This window comes from Ctenopharyngodon idella, chromosome 4 (genome assembly GCF_019924925.1).
Source record: "Ctenopharyngodon idella isolate HZGC_01 chromosome 4, HZGC01, whole genome shotgun sequence".
NCBI classification, from domain to species: domain Eukaryota; kingdom Metazoa; phylum Chordata; class Actinopteri; order Cypriniformes; family Xenocyprididae; genus Ctenopharyngodon; species Ctenopharyngodon idella.
In genome coordinates, this window is record NC_067223.1 from 19,508,011 (window position 1) to 19,534,102 (window position 26,092).

A 26,092-nucleotide genomic window follows, 5' to 3' on the forward strand; every position below is an offset into this window, starting at 1 on the left:
TGTCTTTGTCCAAGGTGTTTTTCGAGATAGACCAATGGTCCTCTAACTGAGGGTCACAGAATGATTTCAAGGGGTCGCGAGTGAATCAAAGTGAAGTGAAGATTATAAATAAATGTTTTTTTTAAAAAAAATGTTAAATAATATTTTGTAATACAGTATGTACCACGGCGCGGCAACTGCTCGTTAAGACCACAATTGCAAAAATGGATACATTTGTAATTCGCAAAACGAATAATGTTGAGGAAATTGTGGACAGTCTGCCTGAGTCACCTGAACCGTGTACTTCTACTAAACACAAGAGCAAGACCCCGTCTAACCAATGTAGGGAAACATCGGAAATATCAAGAAGAATTCATAAAGTATGGATTCACCTGCTATACTGTCAAAGACGTGGACCATCCTCAATGTGTAATCTGTTCAGAAGTGCTTGCCCATGAAAGTATGAAGCCTGGAAAAATGCAGAGACATTTGGAGACAAGGCACCCCACTTGTGTTGAAAAACCTATAGACTTTTTTCCACAGAAAAGAGAAGGAATTACAAATTCAAAAACGCACACTTGCACAACAAACCCAAATTACTGCTAATGCTCTGACAGGATCTTATGAGGTGGCATACTTGATAGCGCAGCCCAAAAAGCCCCACATGATCGGGGAAACCTTGATAAAGCCCGCCGCTGTGTGTCGGGTTATGCATGGTGAGAAAATGGCAAGTGAGCTTACGACTGTCCCATTGTCGAATGACACGATAGCTTGCCATATTCATGATATTGCAAAAGACATTGATAGGTTAAATGGAAAGAAATGTGCGTTACAGGTCGACGAATCTACTGATGCGTCTAATTCTTCTGTTGCTGGCATTCATCAGATACACATTTGATGGAAAACTGCATGAGGAAATTTTCTTCTGCTCAGTGCTAGAGGGAACTTCTACAGGCAGTGACATTTTTAGCAAGCTAGGACACCAAACTAAAAGAGATGCGACTTTCATGGGATAACTGTGCTGGTGTATGTACTGATGGTGCAATTGTAGGTAAAAACAAGGGCCTCAAGGCAAAGGTTTTAGAAGTGGCTCCTCATGTTTACGCACTGCATCATTCACCGCGAGTCTCTTGCTAGCAGAGCGCTGCTGTTTCATACTGAAGTCCGGTGGTTATCTCGAGGGAACGCACTCAGCCGGTGTCACTAAACTAAAACTAAATATATAAAACTAAATAGAAATGTTTTCACAAAATAAATACTAAACTAAAACTAACAAACTCATTAATTAATCTAATAAAAATTAAACTGAAATTTATAGCAATTTTGAAAACGGCATTAAAATAAAAAATGCAAACATTTTAAACACAAAACCTTGTAACATTCATATGACACTGTTCAAACGCTGCAAAAAATGCTTTTCTTACTTAGTATTTTTGTCTTGTTTCCAGTCCAAATATCTAAAAATTCTTAAATCCAGACAAAAACAAGATTTCAAACAGAAACAAAATGGAACCTGTGTTTACTTTCTAACAAAGGCACGTCAATAGATTTATTAATCCAATATTTTGGTCAAAATTAAATAATAAAGAAAGTCAGCAGAAGGATGGATGCCATTTAAAATATTTAAATGAATCTCTTGTGTGTGAACACAAATGTAAAATCATGGTAAGTGAGGTCAGTTTTTGTCTGTGATGCTCTTGGTGCTTTTTCCTCATTCCTTTAATATTAGAAAAAACACACTGACTTGTATATGTCCCATAAACATTACAGTTTTGCCTTTTAGACAAAATATCACCTCTTATTAATAGTTTCTAAAAATATTTCAGCACATCAGTGTACTATATATTTATAGAGAGAGAGAGAGAGAGAGAGAGAGTGTGGACAGGACTTTTATTTTGATGTGGAGATATGACGCCTTAAGGCTGCGTCGCGCTTCTGTATCTGTTGTCTTTTTTCTCGGCTGAAGAAAGGTTTGTGTTTTTAGCCATTTAAGTGTTTTAATCTATAACTGTTCAATCAATTGTATAGCGTTCACAAGCGATGAATCAATTATTATCGAATTTAATATTATAATGCTTTATCTAACATTGATGAACATTTTATTGCGGTTAAAGCGCATCCTCACATGAAAAGGTGCATCTCATTTCGCTCTTCATATCTTGAATCCGTTTTTCGTAAACACGAATTCAGTCACTGCCAAGTAGTGATGGAGAAACGCCTTTTTAAAACTCAATTTAAGCATATATTTTGCATAACGATTCAGTGATCAAATCATGCTGGTCAAGACGAGAACACAAACAAATTTGTAATGACAACTTTTACAAACCAATAGCAAATATTTGTTTTAATATATTAAATATAACCTACAAATCAATAAATGTAAAGCATAAATGTGTAAATGTACTGAATGTGCTACTGTATAATTGATGTACTTTTATTAACGTGTAGTACCAGTTTTTATGAGCGATTAACTCTGACACACCCAGAGATTTAATTGTTAATAATTCTGTTAATTATTCTCTTCTTAATCATGACTGATTTTCCAAACACACAGAAAAACTCCTGGTGAAGCAGCTGAGACCCATGTGATGTACTATTATAAAGATGGAGTTTATTAAAGAGGAGATTGAAGAAATGAAGATTGAAGAAACATTCAGTGTGAAACAAGAAGATACTGAAGTACAAACAGGTTGGTTTCATTCTCAAAGCTGAACTCATTTGATCTTATTAAAATGTCCAGCTCTACAGAAATGAATATTTTTGAAGAATGTCAAATGAGTGTCCAAATTAAAGTAATTTCATTTGACATTGAGCGGGTCGCCTCATGTGGACAGTGGGGATGCTAATAATGAACCGGTTAACCGACAGTAAGAATTTTGAATGATTAATACTATCGGTTAAATGGTTTAAAAAGTAAATTTTTCAAATATTTTGTAAACGTTTGCTGCATGTTAAAAAAATATGCTGCACAAATATAATTGAGCTTTTGAGAGAGGGGGAAAAAAAAAAGATAAGTTGTGTACAAGTTAGGGCTGGGCGATATGTAAAAAATATTTTATCGATATCCGATAATATCATCTACTCGAGCCCTGCCCCCATCGGAGACAACTTGGCCGACACACACTGTAAACACACATCATTTTGTTTGCACTTTATCTGACAATAGTCTGCAAATCAATAAGCATAAACTTAATTTAATTAAAAGTTTGTTTTTCTTTTCTTAGTTTGTGCTTTCAAAAAAATGAAAAAGAAACATCGGGACACATTTCATGATGATACGTTTAATTTATTTCATTTTAACGCGTAGCGCTGTTTTTTTTTTTTAAACTTGTAGTTAAGCTATAATATATTTGTTATTTGTTTAAAAGCGATTCAAAACAATTTGATTCGTTCTGCATGACCAAAAAACGGAAAGGTTATTTTTGTCTCATGTTTTAGAGCTCCGATGTGTCCTTACAGGCCTCTTATAACAAAATTAAAAATTAAAAAAAATCATTATTTATTTGGAAAAATAATTACAAATGTTGTTTGTGAATTTCATATTTCATTTATTTTGATAATGAACAGGCTGCGATGTCAAGCAGTGCTATTGACGTGTGCGCGAGGCGCCGGCATGATCACTTGAACTGCTTCCTTACACCAGTGAAAACTTAAAATACTCATTTTTGGTCATACATAAACTGTAAAGAGTTTAATTATATCTGTGTACACTCACAATAAAAACAAAACATTTTGTTTTTGTAAAATAAAGGAAACAGGTACCGCTTTCTTCCGTCTTAGTTTCCTTTTGAACGTGTTTGTGTGGAGAGCGTCGCAAAAAAATAAATCGATTTCATTTTGCTAATCTGTTAATTGTTTAAGTGAATATATTTTGTGTATTTATTCCTTTTATTTAGGCTATATGAGTTTATTTTGCGCTGCAGGTGCATGATGTGAATCCTTTTCTGTTTGTGCGTGTAAAACAAAACCACTGGAAAACAAATTTTATTTTTAATGAGTCATAGACATTTAGGCTATCCATTCTAATTTAATTTAGCCTTTTAATTCTAATTTAACAATCTTGTCGGTTTAAACAGAAATGAACATTATTAGTGCCGTGGCTAGGCCTAGGTTGATGTCAATACACAAATCCAATATAGTCTGTTACACACACATGCGTGACAAAACTGCTTACGGGAATACATAATTTTCTGTTTATTTGTCCACGAAATAACCTATGAGGCGGCTCTCTGTGCGCACTCTGGAATGTGTGCGGCGCGGGGCCTACAGAAGTGTTGTCTGCTTCATCTCGCGCTTGAATATTTTAAAAATAAAAATACATTAATAAGCAAAATCAAAATGTTAATTTCATGAAGAGTAGCCTAGGCCTATTCAATTCATGGATTTAAGTAAATGTGATTCCAGAATAGATTTTCTATTCCTAACCCTATTAAGTAGCTACTATAGGCTACAAAATATTTCATTTATGCTATTGCATGTGAATAAATATATGTGAATGGTAACTACGGGACTATGTTAAATAAATTTGTATTTTTTTTTTTTTGCCGATTATCGTCTGTAAGTGACTTTTATTATCGACATCGCGATACTTGCAAGACATCGTCGATATACGATAATATCGTCATATCGCCCAGCCCTAGTACAAGTCACATTTTATTATTACATTAATATAAAATACCAGTAAATAAAGTGAAATGTTTACAAACATTATAAACACTATAGGCTGTTTTAGTTTCCCTCACTCCACAACAAGTCTGTTAAATTTAAGCTATATAAACATCAAGCCAAAACGAATTTGTTTAAAGCGAAACTTAAACAGAAACCCGCACTGGGCTCATGTAGCTTACCTCTCTCATTTGGCACGAATCCAAATGTTTCCATATTCGCGATGTATTTGGGTGTTTTGTACTTTTCTCACACTCTAATATCCATGTAAAACGTCATCCTTCACAAAAATGTGCTTGGCATAACACATAGTGAGGCGGTGGTCAAGCCGAATGGCACAAACTATTTAAATTAAACCGTGTATAGCGGACAAGTAAAGCTAAATAAATAAATAAAATTTCCAATGGTATAGTAAATTGCACAAAGTTTTAGCTTGTTTTTGTTTACACCCCAGAGGATAACATACTTCAAATTCATCTTAATAAAAATGTAGCCTTAGGCCTTGTAGGTCACCTGCAAAAGTTTTTTTTTTTTTTTTTTTTTTTTTTTTTTTTAAATGAAGTCATATTGATAATCATTTAAAATGTGTTCATCTTTTTCTATGTTCAGCTCAGTTTGTATTTGTTTCCAAATGTCCTCATGAGAACAGTATTTCTTTAATACCTCACAAATAGTAACGTAAGAGTAACTTCCAGTTTTGTTACCACTTGAGTCTCTTTGTGTATGTACAGGTTCAGTCATCTCAAATTTTGATTTACAAAATTCTTTAAACTTGTGTGGAGACCTAATAAGTCTTGAGACTTATGAAAAAAAGTCGGACCTGTATAGCACTTCTTGATGTTCTGGTCATGCAGCAAGATCAAATCCATTTTCTTTCATTTTGATGATATGCAAGAAATGCATCATAGTTCTCCTTGAAAAAACTAAATGGTTAATCATGAACAAACCATTAGTAATCAATATATCAACACCTTTCACACACTTGTTCGAGCTTCCATGTTTATCATATTTGATGCAAACATTTGTAACGCATCAATTTAAAATCATTTATTCGTGCCCCACATTGCCTTTGTCTCACAGCTGCACTACATGGACTGCAGTCTGTATGAATTGGAATAATTACAGTCATCATTACTAATATAAATGACAATTATATCTATGTATTGAAATGTCATTAATATACAAAGTGCAACCTCAAAAGCAGTGCTACATAGGCCTAGGTAAAAGAGGGTACAAAATTCAATTAATTTGTCTGAGCATAAAAAGTTTCAAATTTACAGTGTAATGTCTATTTATTCAATTAATGTTTTACTATGCCATGCGTTAAATACATATATGCAATAATGGTAATAAAAAAAAAACAATGTGATTCATTTGTAAGGCTGTGTCACACAGGGATGTGACAGGGCCTGACGGTCAGCCATTTTAAACTGCCATTACTCAGCCTGCTAGCATAAAAACTGTTAAAATGCGAGCAAGGAATTTCAGTAACCTTTCAGTAACAATTCAATGACAGAACTCACCCTTGATCAGTGTCAGCTTCACCTCAAAGTCATACCCTTAAAGGCGTATTGCACACATTTTATGTAAATGCAACAATACTGACCGAAAACATGGGGACAGTTGTAAAATAGTATTTATTTGTAGAATTTATGTATAATTTCATGTTTCTAATCAATTGATGTGAATCATAGCAACTTAAACTTGTTAATGATGGAGTTTTTTTTCTTTTTCTAAATAACAGTTTTTAGCATAACAAAACTATGAAAGCTGTAGCTCCAATTTGGCTAAGGACAGGATTGGTAATTTTAAATTTTTAATAAAGAAAAAATATCTGAGAACCTACTGAATGGCATATACCCTTACAGAACAACTCACAGAAATCAACCATCAGTCAGTTTTAGACACTTTTGGATGAAATACTTTTTATTTACTGTAACAATTCAAGGACAGATAATGTTTCTGGTAGAATGTCACATTTATAAACTAAAAACTAGTAGAAGTACAGTAAATGTATATGGGGACGCATGGGAAAACCCCAGCTGCTTTTTAAAGATTTACTTTTAAAATAATTCTCTGAAACAAATGAAATATTAAATAAAAAGCAACAACCTTGCTCCAGTTGAAGACTGCAACTGGCATTCTGCTGGCACAGGTTAATGTGTGTTAATGTCACTGTTTCCTTCATCTGTTGTACAAATCGATGGAATTGTGCTTGCTTTTTCAAGCACAAACAGGAAGGAAATCATTGACTCTGTCAGACCAACATCAGCTGTCACTCCACCCACGTCATTGCCTAAAATATAACACTGCATAATATATGTTACACTGGGGTTTTGTAGTGTATGTTGCAAATAAAAGCCTTACAATTGCAGTACCCTTTCAAAAGTTTGGAAACATTACAATTTTTTAAAAAAATTAGATATAGCCTACAATTTTTTTTTAGCTGGCCCAAAAACATTGACAATAAGTGGTCTAAATGTTTTGATGTCTGTTATTTTGTGCCATTTAAAATGGGCTTAAACTTGTATCCATCTTTTTTCCACCTTAGACCTGATGCCACTGAAAGAGGAGAGTGAAGATCTGAATGATGTAAAGGAAGAGGAACATCATGATTTTATAACTGGAGAAAAATCTTTTGGTTGTTCCCAGACTGAAAAGACTTCCTCACAAAAAAGAGCTCAAAAGCTAGGACCTAGAAGTTTCACCTGCTTTCAGTGCGGAAAGAGTTTTAATCACCATGGAAACCTTAAAGTCCACATGAGAATTCACAATGGAGAGAAGCCTTTCTCCTGCCAACAGTGTGGAAAAGGTTTCACTGAAAAGGGAAACCTTAAAAAACATATGCTAATTCACACTGGAGAGAAACCTTACACATGCACTCAGTGTGAAAAGAGTTTCACTGGAAAAGGAAGTCTTAAAGTCCACATGAGAGTTCACTCTGGAGAGAGCCCTTACACCTGTCAACAGTGTGGAAAGAGTTTTACACATAAAGGAACGGTTAATGTCCACATGAGAATTCACACTGGAGAGAAACCTTATGTATGCTCTCAGTGTGGAAACAGTTTTACACATCAAGGAAGTCTTAAAGTCCACATGAGAATTCACACTGGAGAGAAGCCTTTCACATGTGATCAGTGTGGAAAGAGGTTCAAACGTAAAGTAAACCTTGATTGCCACATGAAGATTCACTCAAGAGAGGACTGTTTTATGTGTCATCAATGTGGACTGAGTTTCACAGACAGCAATCTCCTTAAGAAGCATGTAATAACTCACATTGGAGAGAAACCTTGTGTCATGTGTCATCACTGTGGACAGACTTGCTCAAACAAAGCAATCCTCAAGATTCACATGAGAGTTCACACCGGAGAGAAGCCTTTCACCTGCCGTCAGTGTGGAATGAGTTTCACAGTTGAAGGAAACCTAAAGACTCACATGAGAGTTCACACTGGAGAGAAGCCTTTCTCATGCCCTCAGTGTGAAAAGAGTTTCACAGTTAAAGCGAACTTAAAGACTCACATGAGGCTTCACACTGGAGAGAAGCCTTTCACGTGTCTTCAGTGTGAGAAGAGTTTCACGTATCACACAGAGTTGAAACGTCACATGCAAACTCATTCTGGAAAGAAATCGCAGTGTTCTTCAGTGTGACGGAGGTAAAAAAAAAACTGAACAATTTCAAAAATCACCTGCAGATTCACTCACTTAATTGTGATAAGTGTAATAAAAAATGTTTTGTCATCACACATAAAGGTACATCTAAGTCGTTTATATGTGAGACTCTTTTTTTTTTTTTTTTTTTTTTATCTTATTTTATTTATTTATTTATTTGATTGTGAAGAGTTTAAAAGTTTTCCTGGCTCTGCCATTTAAAATAGCCCCAGAAAATTATAGATGTATTTATAGATGTATATATTTAATATCTATCCATTCAAATCCTTCAGTATGTATCTGAAATTAATTTTGTTTGAATAAACTTCCATCTTGCTGTCAAATTGCACAATGTAATGAAAATTATAAATAAAAAGACATAAAATAAACAATCCACTACATTATTATTCTGCAGCAGAGCAATGACATCTCAGATCATTGTCGAGTCTCGTGTGTACTACATTTAGCCAAAGCTGCAAAACTGCCTCCCTGCCACAAATATGGTAGAACTATCACTTCTACCACTAAAGATTGCTTTATCAATAATCTTCCTGATCAGTTTCGTCTCCTTAGCATACCAGATAGCTTAGAAGAACTCGAGGTTGCAACAGAAACTATTGATTCTCTCTTTTCCAGCACATTAGACTTAGTTGCTCCTTTGCGCATAAAGAAGGTTAAGGAAAATAATCCAACGTCATGGAACAACGAGCACGCTCAGGCCCTTAAGAGAGCAGCCAGAAAAATGGAGCGCAGCTGGAAGACAAAACTAGAGGTTTTTCACATTTTGCGGGAAGAAAGCATTTGAACTGCTTTCTGAAGCACAGAAAGGCCTAAGAACTGCTAGATCTACTTGTTTTTCAAATCTCTTAGAAGAAAACAAACACAACCTTAGGTATTTATTTGATACAGTGGCTAAATTAACGAGAAATAAAGCTTCAACTTTTGATGTTTCCAAACAGCACAGCAGTAATGACTTTATGAACTTCTCTACTTGCAAGATTGACAATATTAGAAAGAAAATTATGACCATGCAACCATCTACTACAGTATCGCGTCAGACAGTGTATTGTAGTGTCCCTGGGGAAAAAGTCCATTCATTCGCTGCTATAGGAGAGGAAGAATAGTCTAAATTTGTTAAATCACCGAAATTAACAACATGTATGTTAGACCCTGTACTGACTAAGCTATTGAAAGAAATGCTTCCAGAGGTCATAGATCCTCTTCTTAATATCATTAATTCATCTTTGTCACTAGGATACGTACCGAAAACTTTTAAGCTGGCTATTATTACACCTCTTATTAAAAAAAACACAACTTGATCCTAGAGAATTAGTCAATTACAGGCCGATCTCGAATCTACCTTTTCTGTCAAAATATTAGAAAAAGCAGTATCATCACAACTATGTTCCTTTTTTAGAAAGAAATGGTATCTGTGAGGATGTCCAGTCAGGATTTAGACCGTACCATAGTACTGAGACTGCTCTCATTAGAGTTACAAATGATTTGCTCCTATCATCAGATCGTGGTTGTATCTCTCTATTAGTGTTACTGGATCTTAGTGCTGCTTCTGACACTATTGACCACAGCATTCTTTTGAATAGACTCAAAAAATATGTTGGCATTAGTGGCTTGATTAAAATCATACTTATCTGACCGTTATCAGTTTGTAGTAGTAAACAAAGAGATGTCACAACGATAACAAGTTCAGTGTGGAGTACCGCAAGGCTCAGTACTAGGACTGTTGCTTTTCACTCTGTACATGCTACCCTTGGGAGATATCATTAGGAAGCATGGCGTTAGTTTTCACTGTCACGCTGATAATACTCGGCTCTATATTTCTTAGCGCCCTAACGAAACTTACCAATTCACAAAATTCATGGAATGCATAGCTCATATAAAAAATTGGATGAAAAAACAAGAGATTCTAATTATTGTACCAAAAAGTTCTGCATATAATAACCTAAAATACTGTCTAACACTTGATGGCTGCTCTGTTAAGTCTTCGTCGTCAGTTAGGAACCTGGGTGTGCTCTTTGATACCAATATTTCATTTGAAAGCCAAATTTCTAGCATTTGTAAAACCGCATTCTTCCATCTTAAAAATATATCTAAACTATGACATATGCTCTGAATGACAAATGCGGAACAGTTAGTTCATGCGATCATGACCTCAAGGCTAGATTACTGTAATGCTCTACTGGTTGCCCTGCTCGCTTGATAAACAAACTACAGCTGGTCCAAAACGCAACAGCTAGAGTTCTTACTAGAACCAGGAAGTATGATCATATTAGCACGGTTCTGTCAACACTGCATTGGCTCCCAATTAAACATCATATAGATTATAAAATCTTGCTCCCCAGTACCTGAGCGAGCTCTTAACGCATTATAGTATTTCACATCTATTGCGATCTCAAAGTCTGGCCATTTGATAATACCTAGAATATCAAAATCAACCGCAGGTGGTAGATCCTTCTCCTATTTGGCACCTAAACTCTGGAACAATCTTCCTAGCATTATTCGGGAAGCAGACACACTCTGTCAGTTTAAATCTAGACTAAAAACACATCTCTTTAACCTGGCATACACAAACATTATTAATTCATATTTTCACATCTGCATAAATTAGAGCAGCCGGAACCGGGAACACTTCCTGTAACACCCGATGTCTGACTTATGACCTGTAGTGCTGCCTGAATCATAATCTTGCACTGTTCGTTATTAGCCAGAGAACTGGCCCCCCGACTGAGCCTAGTTTCTCCCAAAGTTTTTTTTCTCCATTTTGTCACCTGTTGGAGTTTGAGTTCCTTGCTGCTGTCGCCTTTGGCTTGCTTAGTTGGGGACACTTGATATTCAACAATGTTTTTGATCTGCCTGCATTGACACCATTGTATGCGAACTGAGCTGGATGATGACATCACTCTTTTCTCCAGAGCTGATGTATAGATAAATGAACTAAATTAGTAACTATTGATTTTTACAATGGAATTAATCAATACTGAATTTACTTAAGTTGGACAATGACACCATTTTCTTGTAGAACTGCTGTGCAGCCAAAATTATTTGCCAGTTATCACTGTAAAGCTGCTTTGACACAATCTGCATTGTAAAAAGCGCTTTATAAATAAAGGTGACTTGACATATTTGATTCATCTTTAGTGAATGAATGCACAGGTAAACATTTTTTCAATCTGGACATAAATATGGCTACTATTGGGGCTCATCTGGTGACATCTAGAAGCTGTTTCCAGCTGTGGGTTGTGTAAAAGCTAAATACTGTCTTACACTATCTTTCTAAATTTTTGCTCTAAGAGTATTTTACAAAGCATTTTAGCACTAAAACTAGCTCCTAAACTTGTTTAAAGTTCGGAGTAGTCAAGAGGACTCCTAAGTCACTATGACTAAATCACAAACAATCCTAAAATGGTTGTTGCCAGCGATCTGCCTCTGTACACCACTGAGGCAATAGCGATAGAGTCTTGGATGCTGAACCTTTTCTTCATAAATGCAATACATTTTTGGATTTATAGATTTTAATCTGCGATGTTCATTTTTGTACAGGCAAGTTGTGTTGAATGATGGAGAATAAAACATTGCGGTCAAGTTGAAAATAATATCCTATCGTCGGCGCCGATTGTGGGCAGCTTAGGTGATCAAGTTCCGGCTTGTGGATGTGGACCTGGACGAAGCATTTTCTATCAAGGGCTAAACATAAAGGCTACCTGATTCCAAATGCTGTAACTTTTGATTACTTTATGCTATCACCACAAAATTTGATCCAGATGCAGCTTACATTTTCTCTTTACTTTTGTGTATGTCACTCAGAAAAAACAACTCTAAAATTGGCTTCAGGGCTTAAAGGGTTAATGACTGATTAGCGTCTTCATTGCTGCAACACACTTAACATCTTCGAAATGAATTCAGATAGTATATCTGTTCGAGCAAGTCATATCAATGCTTTTGAGCATCTTCTTCATGCCTGTTTTAAGTGCCTTCATTGCTGCTGGAGTCATATTATTTTAACTTGCTTCACAGGTGCTACCTTTTTTTAAGCGAGTCATATCAATGCTTTCGAGCAACTCCCTTATGTCTGTGTTAGCACCTTCATTGCCGCCGCACAGTTATGCAAAGGTGCCGCCATCTTGCTCTTGCTCAGTCATGCTTTTCAACCAGAGGCCGGATTCACGAAAGCCTTCTTAAGAAAGAAGAAAATTCTTAAGATAAATTCTAAGAAGTTCTTAAGAATGTTCCTATGTGCAATTCTTGAAAAATTCTTAAGATCTCAAATATTTTCTTAAGAACATCTTAATTTTTTTCTTACGAATAAAATTGAAGTAGCCTATAGCTACAACAAATGTATTACCATCACATTTTAATTGTATCACTTTATTTATGATAAATATTTATGACAGAATTGTAGTTCAAGAAATATATTTTCTATGACAAAATTCTAATAATTCCATAAATCTACTTTGTGACAGAATTGCAATTGTATTGTATTGTGTGCTTGCAATCCTGAGTTGCTAGGAGGGTGTGCTACATCCCTCAGAGACTCATAAGTCTCGTCAGGTGCCTCTTGAATGTTGGGAAGTGGCACACAATGCATCTGGCATATATTATGAAGCACACACACACACTGCAGTAATTTGGCATTCCCTCTCAGATGTGTATGAAGAGCACTCACCCAGAGTGATCAATGCATCGGAATCTAGATTCCAAAACTCCAATGCATCTCTCCACAACTCCCCTCATTTTCCTTTGTGCCCTGCTTTATCTCTCATGTGCTTCTGATGCTGGATGAAGAATTGGAGTCATCAGCCTAAATAGGTAGCCACTGTCCCCTGTAAAACAGATATTTTCTGTTAACTGAGCACAGACATAATGGCATTCCTAAAATAAAATGCTTGTAACTTATGAATCTATTGTTGTTAATATTATTTTTGTGTTCTCAATTGAAAGAAGACACTTGGTCAGGTCATGTGTAAAATTAATTTGAGGTTGATATGCCAAAAATATTATTTACCTAATAGCCACCCATCAGGTATTTGGCCTTCACTGAATTGTTGACAAAGCGCTGAGTTGGTGAGTATGAAAGAATCATGGGTACTCCCAGGCCATTTTGCTACAAGGTTTGTTATTTTCAGTGAAGCATCACAGACTATCTGGGCATTATATGTGCCAGATACATTACTGAGTTTCTTGGCAGCCTATAAAGTCTAAGCAGAGCATGATCAGGAAGGTTGAGAGGATCTGCTCGATCTCTAAGAGGCCTTTCTGACTTTCTCTTCCTATTGGCAACCCATAGTATTTCCATCTGGAACACAAACATCCAATTAGCCAAGTATGCTAGTTTATATAGTATGTTAGTTTTTATAAGTAAAATATTCAAGTAGTTACACCGTTTTATATAAGTTTTATAATTTTGTAAGGTTTAATATTTGGAAAAAAAGCAATTTCATTAAAAAATATTACCCTTTCTATGACTAGTTGGCCGTTATCCTAACTTTAAGAAGTTATTTAAGATGATTTTTAAGAACATTCTTTTCAAGAATTTGAATTTTTCTTTAGTTTTGTCTTAAGAACATTCTTAAGAAGATTTTTTGGGAATACAACATATTCTTATCTTTTTTTCTTAAGTTAGAAAATAAGAAGAAATTGGCAGTTAAGAAGAATTTTATTCTTAATAATGTTTCGTGAATCCGGCCCCAGATCAAGTAACTTGGCACTTCTGTGACATACAATGGTGCTGCCGCCTTGCTCTAACACTTTGATGTCTGTTCTTACAACCATTCCAGTGACAACTGTGAAGAGCTTGTGTTACGTATATTGTTGCCATTTTTCCAAGGCCTACACGATTGAAAGACATTCTTTTTCTGTTGCAGTGTAATGTTCATCCCCAGTTAATGTTCTGCTTGCATAGGCAAAGACCACTTCCCTGCCAGGGTCTTTCTGTTGTGCTATAATGGCACATTAAACCACTGTCATCCGTATATATGGTGAAAGGGAACTGAAGATCGGGATGGCCAAGATTTTAGATATTCACATGCTTGTTGGCACTGAATTGCAATTTGTAACTGATGTCCTTTTACAGTGATTTAAGGGGTTGGCAATCATTGAAAAGTTCTGAAAAAAACAGTGGTACCACTAGGCCAATCCGAGGAACCTCTGAACTAACTGAAGTTTCTAGGCACAGGGTAGGCATGAATGGCCTCAGTCTTACTTTGGTCTGCTGACATGCCCTAGAAAGGTGATTTCTTGAAGACACAAGTTTTCTTCAAATTAATGGTCAGACCAGCAGTTTCTAATCTATGGAGGACAGTCTGGATGTCGTGGAAGTGCTGGGTTATTGAAGGCAAAGCATATTTTTCTCTGTAATTTGCCCAGGACTGTGTCCATAAGCCTCTGGAAGGTTGCAGGAGCATTTTTAAGCCCAAATGGCATGAGATTAAATTTATAAAGACCTGCAGGAGTGATGAAAGCAGTCTTGGCTTTGGGATCCATAGTCACCTGCCAATATCCACTATTGAGATCCGTGCCTACAATTTTCTCTTTCTCCAAGGGCGAAGAACAGCCAAAAAAAAACAAAAAAACTTGTTAAGTATTAATTAAGTGTTAAGTGGAATCCCTATTTCTGCTGTAAATAGTAATGTGGAGATTGCATATGTAGACAATGGGAATAGAGCCAACAGCCTTGCTGTCAATCGGAGCAATGTCTTGATGATGGAAGACACGCCTGAACAGACCTTTGTTGCTCAGGACGTCATGCATGATGACATTGCTCTGACAGCGAATGTGTGTGAGGATGTTGGTTTGGGTGGCAGTATTCAGTACACAAATCTGAGTAGAAAACAAGCACACTCCATCCTGAGGATCACACACAAAAAGTCCATGTGCTTCTGGATCCACGTCATATGCTCAAGCTTCTTGAGCATATGCTTCACAGGTACAATGGTGTACAATGGATGTACAATGGTGCCAGCTCAATGCATTGTGTTCCCCATATCAGATGTAGGTGGCTTCAGGTGGACAGAGTTCAGGGGCATGTGGATGTGATCATCCTCACAGTTGTCCACTGCATCACTGATGCTCATTGATCCATCTGTGGAAATAATATAACCATAAACATATTTTTACATTTACATATTTTGTTAACTGCTTGTTACTGATCTCAAATGTATTCATAGAACGGGCTTCACAAATCTAACGTTAGGCTAACAAGCACATAGCTAGTAAGTTAGCTTACCTGAATTTGACAACCTGTTCAGCACCCGTTGTGACTTCTTTACCACAACATCGTAGCTGAGCCATTTCTCGGGGAAAGGGTGTTTGTCAGTCAGCTTCCCATCCATGAAATTGTATGAACACACATAAGGGCTCTTAGGTGGGCACTTCAAGTTTAACGCCTTCAGTCTCTGCTAGATAGTTTCTGGAATTCTGTGTCAGAGTCGAGGATCAGTTAATGACATATTTACAAAAAAAATCCCCAAAAAAACCTATATATGAAAAGCATTAAAAAAAAATAGCATTTTTCATATTCTTTCATGTTAAGTTGCAAGCTTCAAAAGGTACATCCATGGTTAGTTTGATTTTATATTATAGATATTGAGTTATTGAAGTGTTATGGTAATAAATCATTTAAAATCATTTAGTATTTTTGGTTACGTTATTAAAAATAGCTTTAAATCCGATTTTTATTTTTATTGATTCTCGTGTGATTTTATGGGTCTGATTGCTGTTTTCATTAGGGCTGGGCGAAATATTTAGATTTAACATTGTTCACATTGCCAACCCTCAGTTTTCACCATATGTTCTCTATTTCTTTCATGTTTTGTCCCAATAGTTTTGTACATACCTGCCAACTCACAAGAGGTAAAAAAAAGGTGAAATGGTTCTGAATATAATCCTTGTAGGCGGCATATTCCCCCAGAAGAAAAATTGAGAATTTAACAAATAATTGAAGCATTATTGTGCACTCTGACAAGAAAATAAAGAGAAAGACAACTGTAACGCAGTTCGTATATATACGGGAAGAAGGAGGCAGGAACCGGCAAACGTTCACAAGCACTTTAATACCAAAATAAACAAATACAGAACAAAAGTAAAATCCCTCAGAGCCGACTGCCGGCCACACAAACATAATAAAACATAAAATCCAGGCCTGGTCCTCTCTCATCCTTCACTGTCGTCGCTCCCCTTTTATGCTTCCGGAGCTCCTCCGTGAAATACGAGACCGGTGCAACGCGCAGCTAAGGCTCATTATCCCTCGTGCCGTTCTCACGGCTCTTCGCCCCGCCCTGCTTGTCACAACAACATTTGCTTCAAGTGAAAAAAGCACATTTATTAATACCACTTAAACTTTTTGGAACACCAGCCACAAATTGTTTATTTCTATTTTATTTCTATATACACAAAAATGTTTATTTCTTCTGTCTTTTGGCCTCCACAAGCCTTTCAAGTGCCCGTTTTCGCTGTTTAGCAATGTGTCTCTTTCTTGCTATATGTTCTTTCTCTGCGGCTTGAAGTCTTTTCAGTCGAACTCCATCCTCCTCTCTCTGACTCTCAGCAACTTCCTTTGTCGCTGGGCCTTATCTCTAACACCTGCAGAACTGATGTTGCTGCACAGCTTCTTGTCCACCGCCCCAAACTTGAACACAGAATTAGCTGATACAGATTGTGAGTAACAAGATTCTAGAAGCAATAGTGAAGTATAAGACTCAAAGTACTTCTCCATTATCTTGGATTGTATAGCTGACATTAGTCACAGGGAGCAAATGCCCATTATTCTGAGAAGCATGGCTTTAAAGTGAAAGGCAGAGATCAAGGAGCACTTCCTCGGCTTTGTGAATGTTGAGGTTACAACAGGCTTTAATCTGTCCACTGTCATCTTAGATAAGCTGATCGAGCTGAAGATTCCTTTTGAGGATTGCAGAGGGCAAGCTTTTGATAATGGGGTCAACATGAAGGGCAAGCACCAAGGAGTACAACTGCTCAAAAAAACAAAAACAAAAAATTAACGTTCATCCCATGTGGAGCACATGCTCTAAACCTTGCTGCCAAATCTTTAAAAGATGCAGTTGGGTTTTTTGGGCATGTGCAAAAGCTCTTCACCTTTTTTCATCTGGCACACATACTGACAATTACAAACAAACAACAAGCTGAAACAATGCAGTTGAATATCACAGTGAATTTAATCTCAAATGCAAAGGCCTCCCTCACTACATACTAGGAAACTGGATTCTCTGAAGCCCAGACAACAGCCAAAAGCATTTGTGAAGAAATGAATGTGGAGGCTGTTCTGAAAGAGAAGAGACTGAGAAACAGCAAGAGGCGGTGGTGCTGGAGTGATGGAACAACAGGTGGGACGTAACCCCATTATCAGCAAGGCTAATGTACAGTCAGCAGATTTTTATGTAAAAAGGGTGATACAAGAAATTATTTTGCTTATTATGTGGCTACTTCCCACATAAGTAAATAATTGAACACAAAATATGAATTATTTTATATAAAGAGTACTCAAAATGAAAATTCTGTAATTAATTACTCATTAATCATGTCGTTCCACACCCGTAAGTCCTTCGTTCATCTTCAGAACACAAATTAAGATATTTTTGATGAAATCCGATGGCTCAGTGCGGCCTCTATTGCCAGCGATGTCACCGTCACCTCTTGAGATCCATAAAGATACTAAAAACATATTTAAAACAGTTCAGGTGACTACAGTGGTTCAACCTTAATGTTATAAAGCGACGAGAATACTTTTTGTGTGCCAAAAAAACAAAATAACGACTTTTCGATAATATCTAGTGATGGCCAATTTCAAAACACTACTTCATGAAACTTCTGAGCTTTACGAATCTTTTGGTTCAAATCAGTAGTCTGGATCACGTATCAAACTGTCAAACTGCTGAAATCACTTGATTCGGGGGTAAATAAAGGCCTTCTGCAGCGAATCATTAAATGATAAGCTGTTTCCTCACAAAAGCGGTTTATTCAGTGTAGTGAAGCCTCTTATTCTTTGACACCCATTCAGAAAAAAAAGAAAAAAAAAAAGGCCTCTGGTCTCCTTTCCTGCGTACCGACAATGCTGTAGCATTAGCATTAGCCATTATGCTTTCTTGGCTAAAGGTTGCAGGCTTGCCTTTTTAGTGGCTTTGAGTATAAATGGAGCCCCCTTGTTTGTTTTGCGTTTTTAAAGAAGTCTGTGATTCTAATAAAGAATTAGTTTTATTTACAAACCTTGATTATTGTAGTAAAATGAGTTTTTGTATGGCTCTTTTGGGAAGAATGTGTCAATGGCTTGTTAGTTTAAAAAATGGTAAAATGATTTCTGCACTCAAACATGACTGCTGTGAATTTTAGACTCTCACATTAGATGTGCTTGTACACATTTTCAGCATGATTAAACATGTATTTAAATATGTAATACACAAAGAATTCAAATATGAATACATCTTACATGTTGTATTATCTGTACTTGTTTTTGTAAATTTTTATGTATATTTATGATTTTAGACAGCAACTTGTGAACAGGACTTTTATTTTGGTGTGGCACTATGAAATCATCAAGCTGCGCTCCTGCTTCTGTTGTGATTCGGCTGAAGAAAGGTTTGTATTTTTAAGCATTTAATGGATGCAAATGTTCAGTCTGATATTGCAGACTGTGATGTTAGCCCAACTGTGATAGTATCCAGAATTCCACCGTGGATTTTTCCTATGTCTACTGTAGATTTTCAAATACAAATAAAAATTAAGAATGAGAAAGATACCCCTAAGAACATTATTGCACAGCAGTATTTAGATCAGATTTATTCATCATGGGTACATATATATATACTGATGGTTCTAAAGACCCTATCTCTGGTAGAACTGCTGCTGCTGTATATATTGCAAAGTTTTAAACTACTATACTATATAGAAAAAAATAACATTATGTATCCGTGTATGCAGCAGAATTAATTGCTATGGTGGTTGCACTCCAGTGGGTAGAGGATGTAAAACCAAGTTTAGTAGTAATATGTTCTGACTCTTACGCAGCAATATGGCAAGAAGTATGGAACTGTGATAGCAAGGGCAGATTTATGTATAATATTCAGCAGCGAGTAGGAAATGGAAGAAGTGTTTTTAGGAAAAGGAAAGAAGATACAATTATTTCACGCATCCGAATAGGGCATACTAGATTAAATCACTCTCTGTTTAAAATAGGAAAACATGAATCAGGTCGATGTATTTATTGTAATCAGGCAGAAAGAATAGAGTATGTTTTAATAAAATGTAAAAAATACGAAAAAGAGAAGTTAAAAACATGGGTGTTGAATCATTTAATTTGATACGCCTTTTGAAAGAACATGCAGAACAAAGTAGAATCTATGGTGCTATTATAAAATGTATTAAAGAAATAGGAATAATCAATAGAATTTATTTATTTATTTTAGCTGCTGATTAGTGCTTCACACTCCAGTCCAGTTGGTGGCGGTAAATGCACCAAAAGTTGGTTTGCCATCCGCCATAAAAAAAGTCATTAGAAGTCAATTGATCCAAATGCTTGCATAATGATTCACTGATTCGAATCGCCACACGCTGACGTCACATCTCGGTCAAAACCGTGTGTAATGAGAAAACAAACAAGCAAATGTTTTCATGACAGTGTAATCTGTTAAATGTATATCTACAAATGAATTGATACCAAATACATATTAATAATTTGCTTTTGAGTGTTTATTTGTTTTGTTGTTTGTTTCTTTTCTTTTTTGTGTTTGGGGCTAATCAGGTGCACTGACTACTGAACTAGGGAGCTGATTGAGATTGAATTATTTTTCTTTCTGTTAATTATTCACCTCTTAAACATGACGATATGTCTAAACACACAGAAAATCTCCTGGTGAAGCGACTGAGATCCACGTGACACTATTATAAAGATGGCATTTATTAAAGAGGAGAGTGAAGACATGAAAATTGAAGAAGCATACAGCGTCAAACAAGAAGATACTGAGGAACAAACAGGTTGGTTTCATTATCAAAACTGAACTCATTTGATCCTTACTAAAATGTCCAGCTCTACAGAAATTAATGATAGTTTTGAAGACAGACATGTTGAGTGTGTGCGTGCCCTGTGTGCCTGTCCGTCATTGCTTCAAGTGCAGCTGAGAATATGCTACTTCCACATTGGGCAATTGTCATTACACGTCACACATTTAATTAGGAAAAATAATACAGAAGTAGCCTAAACAAAACAATCATTTTGAGTAACATTAAACCCAGCTGTCTACTACTGAATAGAAAACAAAGGAAACATCTGTTTTGATTTTCACGTCTTCTATCAAGCTCAGTTGTAAATATAGAATCATAAGTTGATCTAAAATGAGTGTTTCTTCTCTTGAACTCCATGTAGCAGCAACACGAGTGGGATACTCTTCACAGGTGGATTTTAACATGAGGAAAGAAGAACATTAGGAAAAACTACAGTGACATTTTATTCCAGGGAACAGATCTTATTCACAGCAGCACCATCTTTGATTTTTAACGGTAATGACAGCGTGGCTGTGAGGGATAGACATACATCTTTTCAGTGGGTTGTACTGTTATTTAATGTGTTTTTGGATTGTTTTGCTGACGAAACACTGCAAAATTATCTTTCCAAGAAATTTCAGTTGACAAAAAGCCGCGGATGCCATTAAAAACACAGCAAGTTTATACCTCACAGCCTCGGCTTCATACCTGTCATGGCACTGCTCTGAATAAGGTCTATAGCATGTTATTATTGAAATGATCCATTGCAGAAATGGCCTCTTTTTGGCTCTACCTTTAGCTCCTGTTATTCGGGTCCATCATTAATTCCTGTCCGATGCTTCTGTGAGTGACCATATCGAGTCCTTAGAGATCATCATTTCTACTCTATCATTTAAAATTTGACACTGTTTGCAAAAGTAGCTCAAATTCAAAATGTTAGCTATGTTGTATATCTTTAAGTGCCATTTAGTGAGTGGGCACTCGAGCAATGTAAGCAATGATGAGTCAACGATGAGACAAAAGTGTGAAACCATCAGCTGCTTGCCAGCCTGCCATAAGGACCTGTCCAATCTATATATAATTGTAAGAAGAAAAAAAAGTGCTGTTTAGTTGAAAACAGATTGTTTAATGCTGCTCAGAGGTGGCATAAATGCATTTAGAAAGCAGCTACAATTGCATAATGTTGTGAGTTTAGTGTTCAAATATAACTTTTTTTTTTTTTTAAAGGATTAGTCCACTTTCAAATAAAAAATTCCTGATAATGTACTCACCCCCATGTCATCCAAGATGTCCATGTCCTTCTTTCTTCAGTCGAAAAAAAAAATTAAGGTTTTTGATGAAAACATTCCAGGATTATTCTCCTTATAGTGGACTTAAATGTAAAAACATTTTAAAAGCTGTATTTTTGTGAACTGTTGTGCTTAAACTTTAATGTGAAATGTTTCATAACTGACACTAAAATAAAGTAAACACTAAACCATGTTTCTGTAGAAAATATAATCTACTATACTGGAACGCAGAAATGCTAACGAACTGTCAGGACAGAATGTTAGAGAACTAAATCAAGTCTGAGCTGCTGTCAGGTTACATGAGAATGTGCGCGTTTACATAAAAAAAAAACAATTAAAAAGTAGCGCATTGGAATAGAAAAATGCATTCTATGTGAACGACCCCTTACTGCGGGGTTATAGGCTGTGCACACATCAATGCTGTTTACATTCAGGTACAGTCCGGTTCGAAAATAAATGCCCTCGGGTCTAATTTCATTGGGTCTGTCTCGGGTCGGGGTTTTCTTTTAAAAAATAATTTATGCACGTCGGGTTCGTGTAAGAAGTGGTTTGGGTCGGGTACAGATTTTAGGACCTGAGAAAACCTACTTTAACCCCTAAAAAAAATAAAATTAAATATGAATCTAAAACCACCAGTAGGTGGGGGCAAGTCACAATCTTAATGAGTGGATTATTGAATCATTCATTCAACCATTTTGTTTAATCAAGATCAAATCAAATAACTGTCTTTATGAATGGATCATTTAATTATTTACAGTTGAGAGGATACTATTTTTCTAATATTTTAGACAAATGGCAGATTTGAGATCAGTCTATAATTGAATATTTCTTTTGGGTCAAGCTGTTTTACCCGCCTAAACATTTTTGGGATGTGTCCTAAAGAAAGTAAAGAGTTAAGAGATTCTGGGATTACAGGAAACATCTCTTTCAGCTTAGTTGGGTATAGGGTCAAGCATAAGTTTTGATGTCTGTTGCTTTGTGACATTAAACTGAGGTTAACTTGTATGTGTCTCTGTTCACCTTAGACCTGATGGCGCTGAAAGTGGAGAGTCAAGAACTGAATGAAATGGAAGTGAAAGATCATTGTGATAATGATAAACATAATTTTAAAACTGAAGAAAAATATATTAATTGCTCGCAGACAATAAAGACACCAACTAGAAGTAATTACACCTGCTTTCAGTGTGGAAAGAGTTTCACCCAAAAAGGACATCTTGAAGTCCACATGAGAATTCACACCGGAGAGAAGCCTTACAACTGCCAACAGTGTGGAATGAGTTTCACTGAAAAAGGAAGCCTTAAAGTCCACATGAGAATTCACACTGGAGAGAAGCCTTACTCCTGCCAACAGTGTGGAATGAGTTTCATTCGAAAAGGAAGCCTTAATAGCCACATGAGAATTCACACTGGAGAGAAGCCTTACACCTGTCCTCAATGTGGAACGAGTTTTTCACATAAGCCAACTCTTAATGCACACATGAGAAGTCACACTGGAGAGAAGCCTTACACCTGCAAACTGTGTGGAATACGTTTCAGCCGAAAAGGAAACCTTACAGTCCACATGAGAATTCACACTGGAGAGAGCCTCTACACCTGTCAACATTGTGGAAAAAATTTCTATCGAAAAGGAAGCCTTAATAGCCACATGAGAATTCACACTGGAGAAAAGCCTTACACCTGCCCTCAATGTGGAAAGAGTTTTACACACAGACCAACCCTTAATGTCCACATGAAAACTCACATTAAAAAGAAGCCTTTCGCATGTCTTCAGTGTGAGAAGTTTTTCACAAATCAAAGAGACCTAAAACGTCATTTGCAAACTCATTGTGGAATGAAACTGTAGTGTTCCTTAGTGTGGCAAGAGGTTTACAAAATAGAGCAGTTTCAAATTGCACATTCACTCTGGAGTGAATTTTTGGTGGACTGAAAACGCAAACTTTTGAAAACGGTTTCAAAGTGCAAGTTTTTGAAAACAGTCTCCATGTAAACAACAAAAACGTGAAACTGTGAAAACAATGACGTTAGGCACATGCGCATTACATGTTCAGTCTATAGTGTTTAATCGCCATCTAATGGCCTGCCAGCAGAATACAGCGTTTTTAGTCATTTTCACGGATTCGTATGAATGGGGATCGTTTTGACAATGGTGTCGTCTGTACGCGAAAAACTTCTCCATTTTAAGAATATCATTGTCGTGTAAATGTACCCTCACAGATACACTTAAAAAGTCATGCGAATGTGAGACCCTATGTGTGTTCTTGGTGTGGAAAGTGTTTTAAATGACTTGACAATATAAAATGGAACCAGAAAATATGTATAATTGTACAAATTGTGTTTTATAGAACCATATTTCATATATTCAATTCAGCTTAATACATTGTAATCAACATAGTTTCAGAATTGATGATTGTGCAACCTCCACAAACACAATTTACCATGACGATGATAAATTGAAATACAAAAACACACTGAATCACGACCGCTCCTACTGAATACTGCACTGAGTTAATGCAGAGCCTGGCAAAGAACTCCCTCTCATGGCGTAAAATGACGCAATGTAAACACTAAAGGAAACACTAATCACCATAATGGTGACTTCAAATGAGATTTGTTCAATAAAACATCAACATTAACTATAGAGTGAAGCCTCTGTTAATTCTGAGAAACAAATTTTGAAAGAAAAAAAGGCAAACTGGTTTGTATTAAGTGGAGATGCTGTTTTTGGAGTTATTTAATCATCATCTGCTGAGCTCGAGAGATTTAATGTGATCTTCTGTTTTTGTTGTCCCCCTTTCCTTCAGTAATTCTTGATAACAGGTGTTCATTACTAATGCTCAGTCATCACTTAATTATCTCATTACCTGTAATACTTCTCGGTGTTAAGCCCAAAGTATACTACAGTTTTTACACATAAGCTAGTGTGCATTTAATGCAAATTTTGTAATCAGCACAGTTTGCTTGCAGCCTGTTCTTTCTAATGCACAGGTCACACACCCGCATTTAACAATTTTTGCACTTATTAGTTTGTCCACAAGACCCACAATGGATGGCTACGTGGATGAGAGTTTGTGTGGCGCTACAACTTATAGCGCATGCTGATGATGTTGTGCTAACATGCGACGCAGCCTACAATTCAATAAGTGTCCTCATCGTACAGTCTACATACATGTCATTGCCAAGTTTATTAGATCCATGTTGCACAGTGTGTACCGGGCTTTAGAATTTTACAGTCAGAAAAAACTAAATATGAAAAACGTCCTATTTTAGCTTCAAGTTCTAAAGGGTTAAAACTTAATTGACCGTTCGCAAAGACCCGCCCCTTTAGTTACTGTTGCTACGTCCGACAAGCCATGCCACTCTCACACCACACGTTCTCACACACTGAAAATACAATACAAATACAGGACACTGACAACGCGTCGACAGACAAGACAGAGCATGTTACTTTTGATATGAAACAAGGTCTCAAATTTCAAATTTTGTCATTTTTAAGGAAATTTAAACAATAAATAACAATAAACAATTGTGGCTCTTTAATGTGTCGTGACAGATCGCTGTAGCGCCTCTGATCAAGTGGCTCGTGAACTGATCATCTCTTCCTACTAGTTCATTTATAGCATCAAGTAAACATGAATGAACATCATAAGGAATGTTGTTTGAACTGCGGAAACATGTCAGTACACACCATATTTCAAGTTCAAGTCCACCGACGTTAATCTACTAACCTGTGCGTTCACACCGACGCCGGCGAGAGCGTCAAAATTCGCCTTGGCTGCCCTGCCAACAACTCTGTACTGTGCGTTCAAACCGCCGCCGGTGGGAGGGTCAAAGTAAATGATTGGTTGCCGCTAAATCGCGTCATAGCTCATTACCATAAAGCTGACCTGACTTCAACTCTCCTTGACGCTCTCACCATCCAAGACGCGCCTGTGCCGCTCTGCCGGAGCTCGCTGCCAGCTCACATTGAAAATGAATGACTTCCTGTCACTTTGACTCTCTTGCTGGTAATTCCCCTGACTGCCTTGTCAGACAAAATGGCGGATTTGGCATTATGATTGGTTAGATCGCCTGACAATCAAACTCCCAGCGAAGGGTCAATTGAACTAAAGATTTACTGAGATGCACATGTAAAGAAAGTACGATATGTAAACTCCTTTTTTGTAAATATGTAATAAAAACATTTAGATTTTTTTATAAAGGCTTTCTTGTTTTAACATCATTCAATAAACAAAGACTCTCTTGGCATAACATCAACTACAGAACAATCAAAGCACGATTTGTAAAAAATAAATAAAAATTTGAAATGGAAAAGCTAAATCTCAGCAAATAAGCTTAATCTGCTGATGATTAACTAAAACAAGAAATAAGGAAGAACAAACCAATTTTAATGTGTTAAATAATTATACATATCACAGGTTGTAGTGTGTAGTCTTGTCCAATCTGCTATCCTGATCATTACTGTGGTTGATCCGGCCTGGCAGAAGAGTGAAGCTGCCACCACCCCTAAT

At 36.4% G+C, this 26,092-nt stretch overlaps 2 protein-coding genes across 8 annotated transcripts in view; both read left to right on the top strand.

Annotated features, from left to right (window-relative positions):
* Positions 1-26,092, top strand: part of LOC127510680 (gastrula zinc finger protein XlCGF8.2DB-like) — a 220,351-nt gene that overhangs the window by 14,394 nt on the left and 179,865 nt on the right. For 2 of the 6 annotated variants that reach the window (XM_051890590.1, XM_051890594.1), the window contains exon 1: positions 18,873-18,894. The exons of 2 other annotated variants lie outside the window; for them this stretch is intronic. Coding sequence is in view for 2 of the 4 variants with exons in the window: in XM_051890596.1 (XP_051746556.1) it covers positions 20,205-20,289; positions 22,610-23,427 (903 nt within the window). In the remaining 2 variants the exon portion in view is untranslated. Of the gene's footprint in view, positions 1-18,821; positions 18,895-20,156; positions 20,290-22,609; positions 24,223-26,092 lie in introns of those variants that run through there. 2 more of the 6 variants (XM_051890595.1, XM_051890596.1) reach the window with 2 other exon arrangements.
* On the top strand, positions 1,862-8,684 carry LOC127510654 (gastrula zinc finger protein XlCGF57.1-like). 2 transcript variants are annotated; one of them, XM_051890509.1, is made up of 3 exons: positions 1,862-1,949; positions 2,534-2,668; positions 7,196-8,684. In XM_051890509.1, exons 2-3 carry the CDS (start codon positions 2,584-2,586, stop codon positions 8,290-8,292), a joined length of 1,182 nt encoding a protein of 393 aa, XP_051746469.1. In that variant the 5' UTR covers positions 1,862-1,949; positions 2,534-2,583; the 3' UTR covers positions 8,293-8,684. The 2 variants fall into 2 exon arrangements, with proteins under 2 accessions (XP_051746469.1, XP_051746470.1); XM_051890510.1 differs by lacking the exon at positions 1,862-1,949 and adding an exon at positions 1,970-2,112.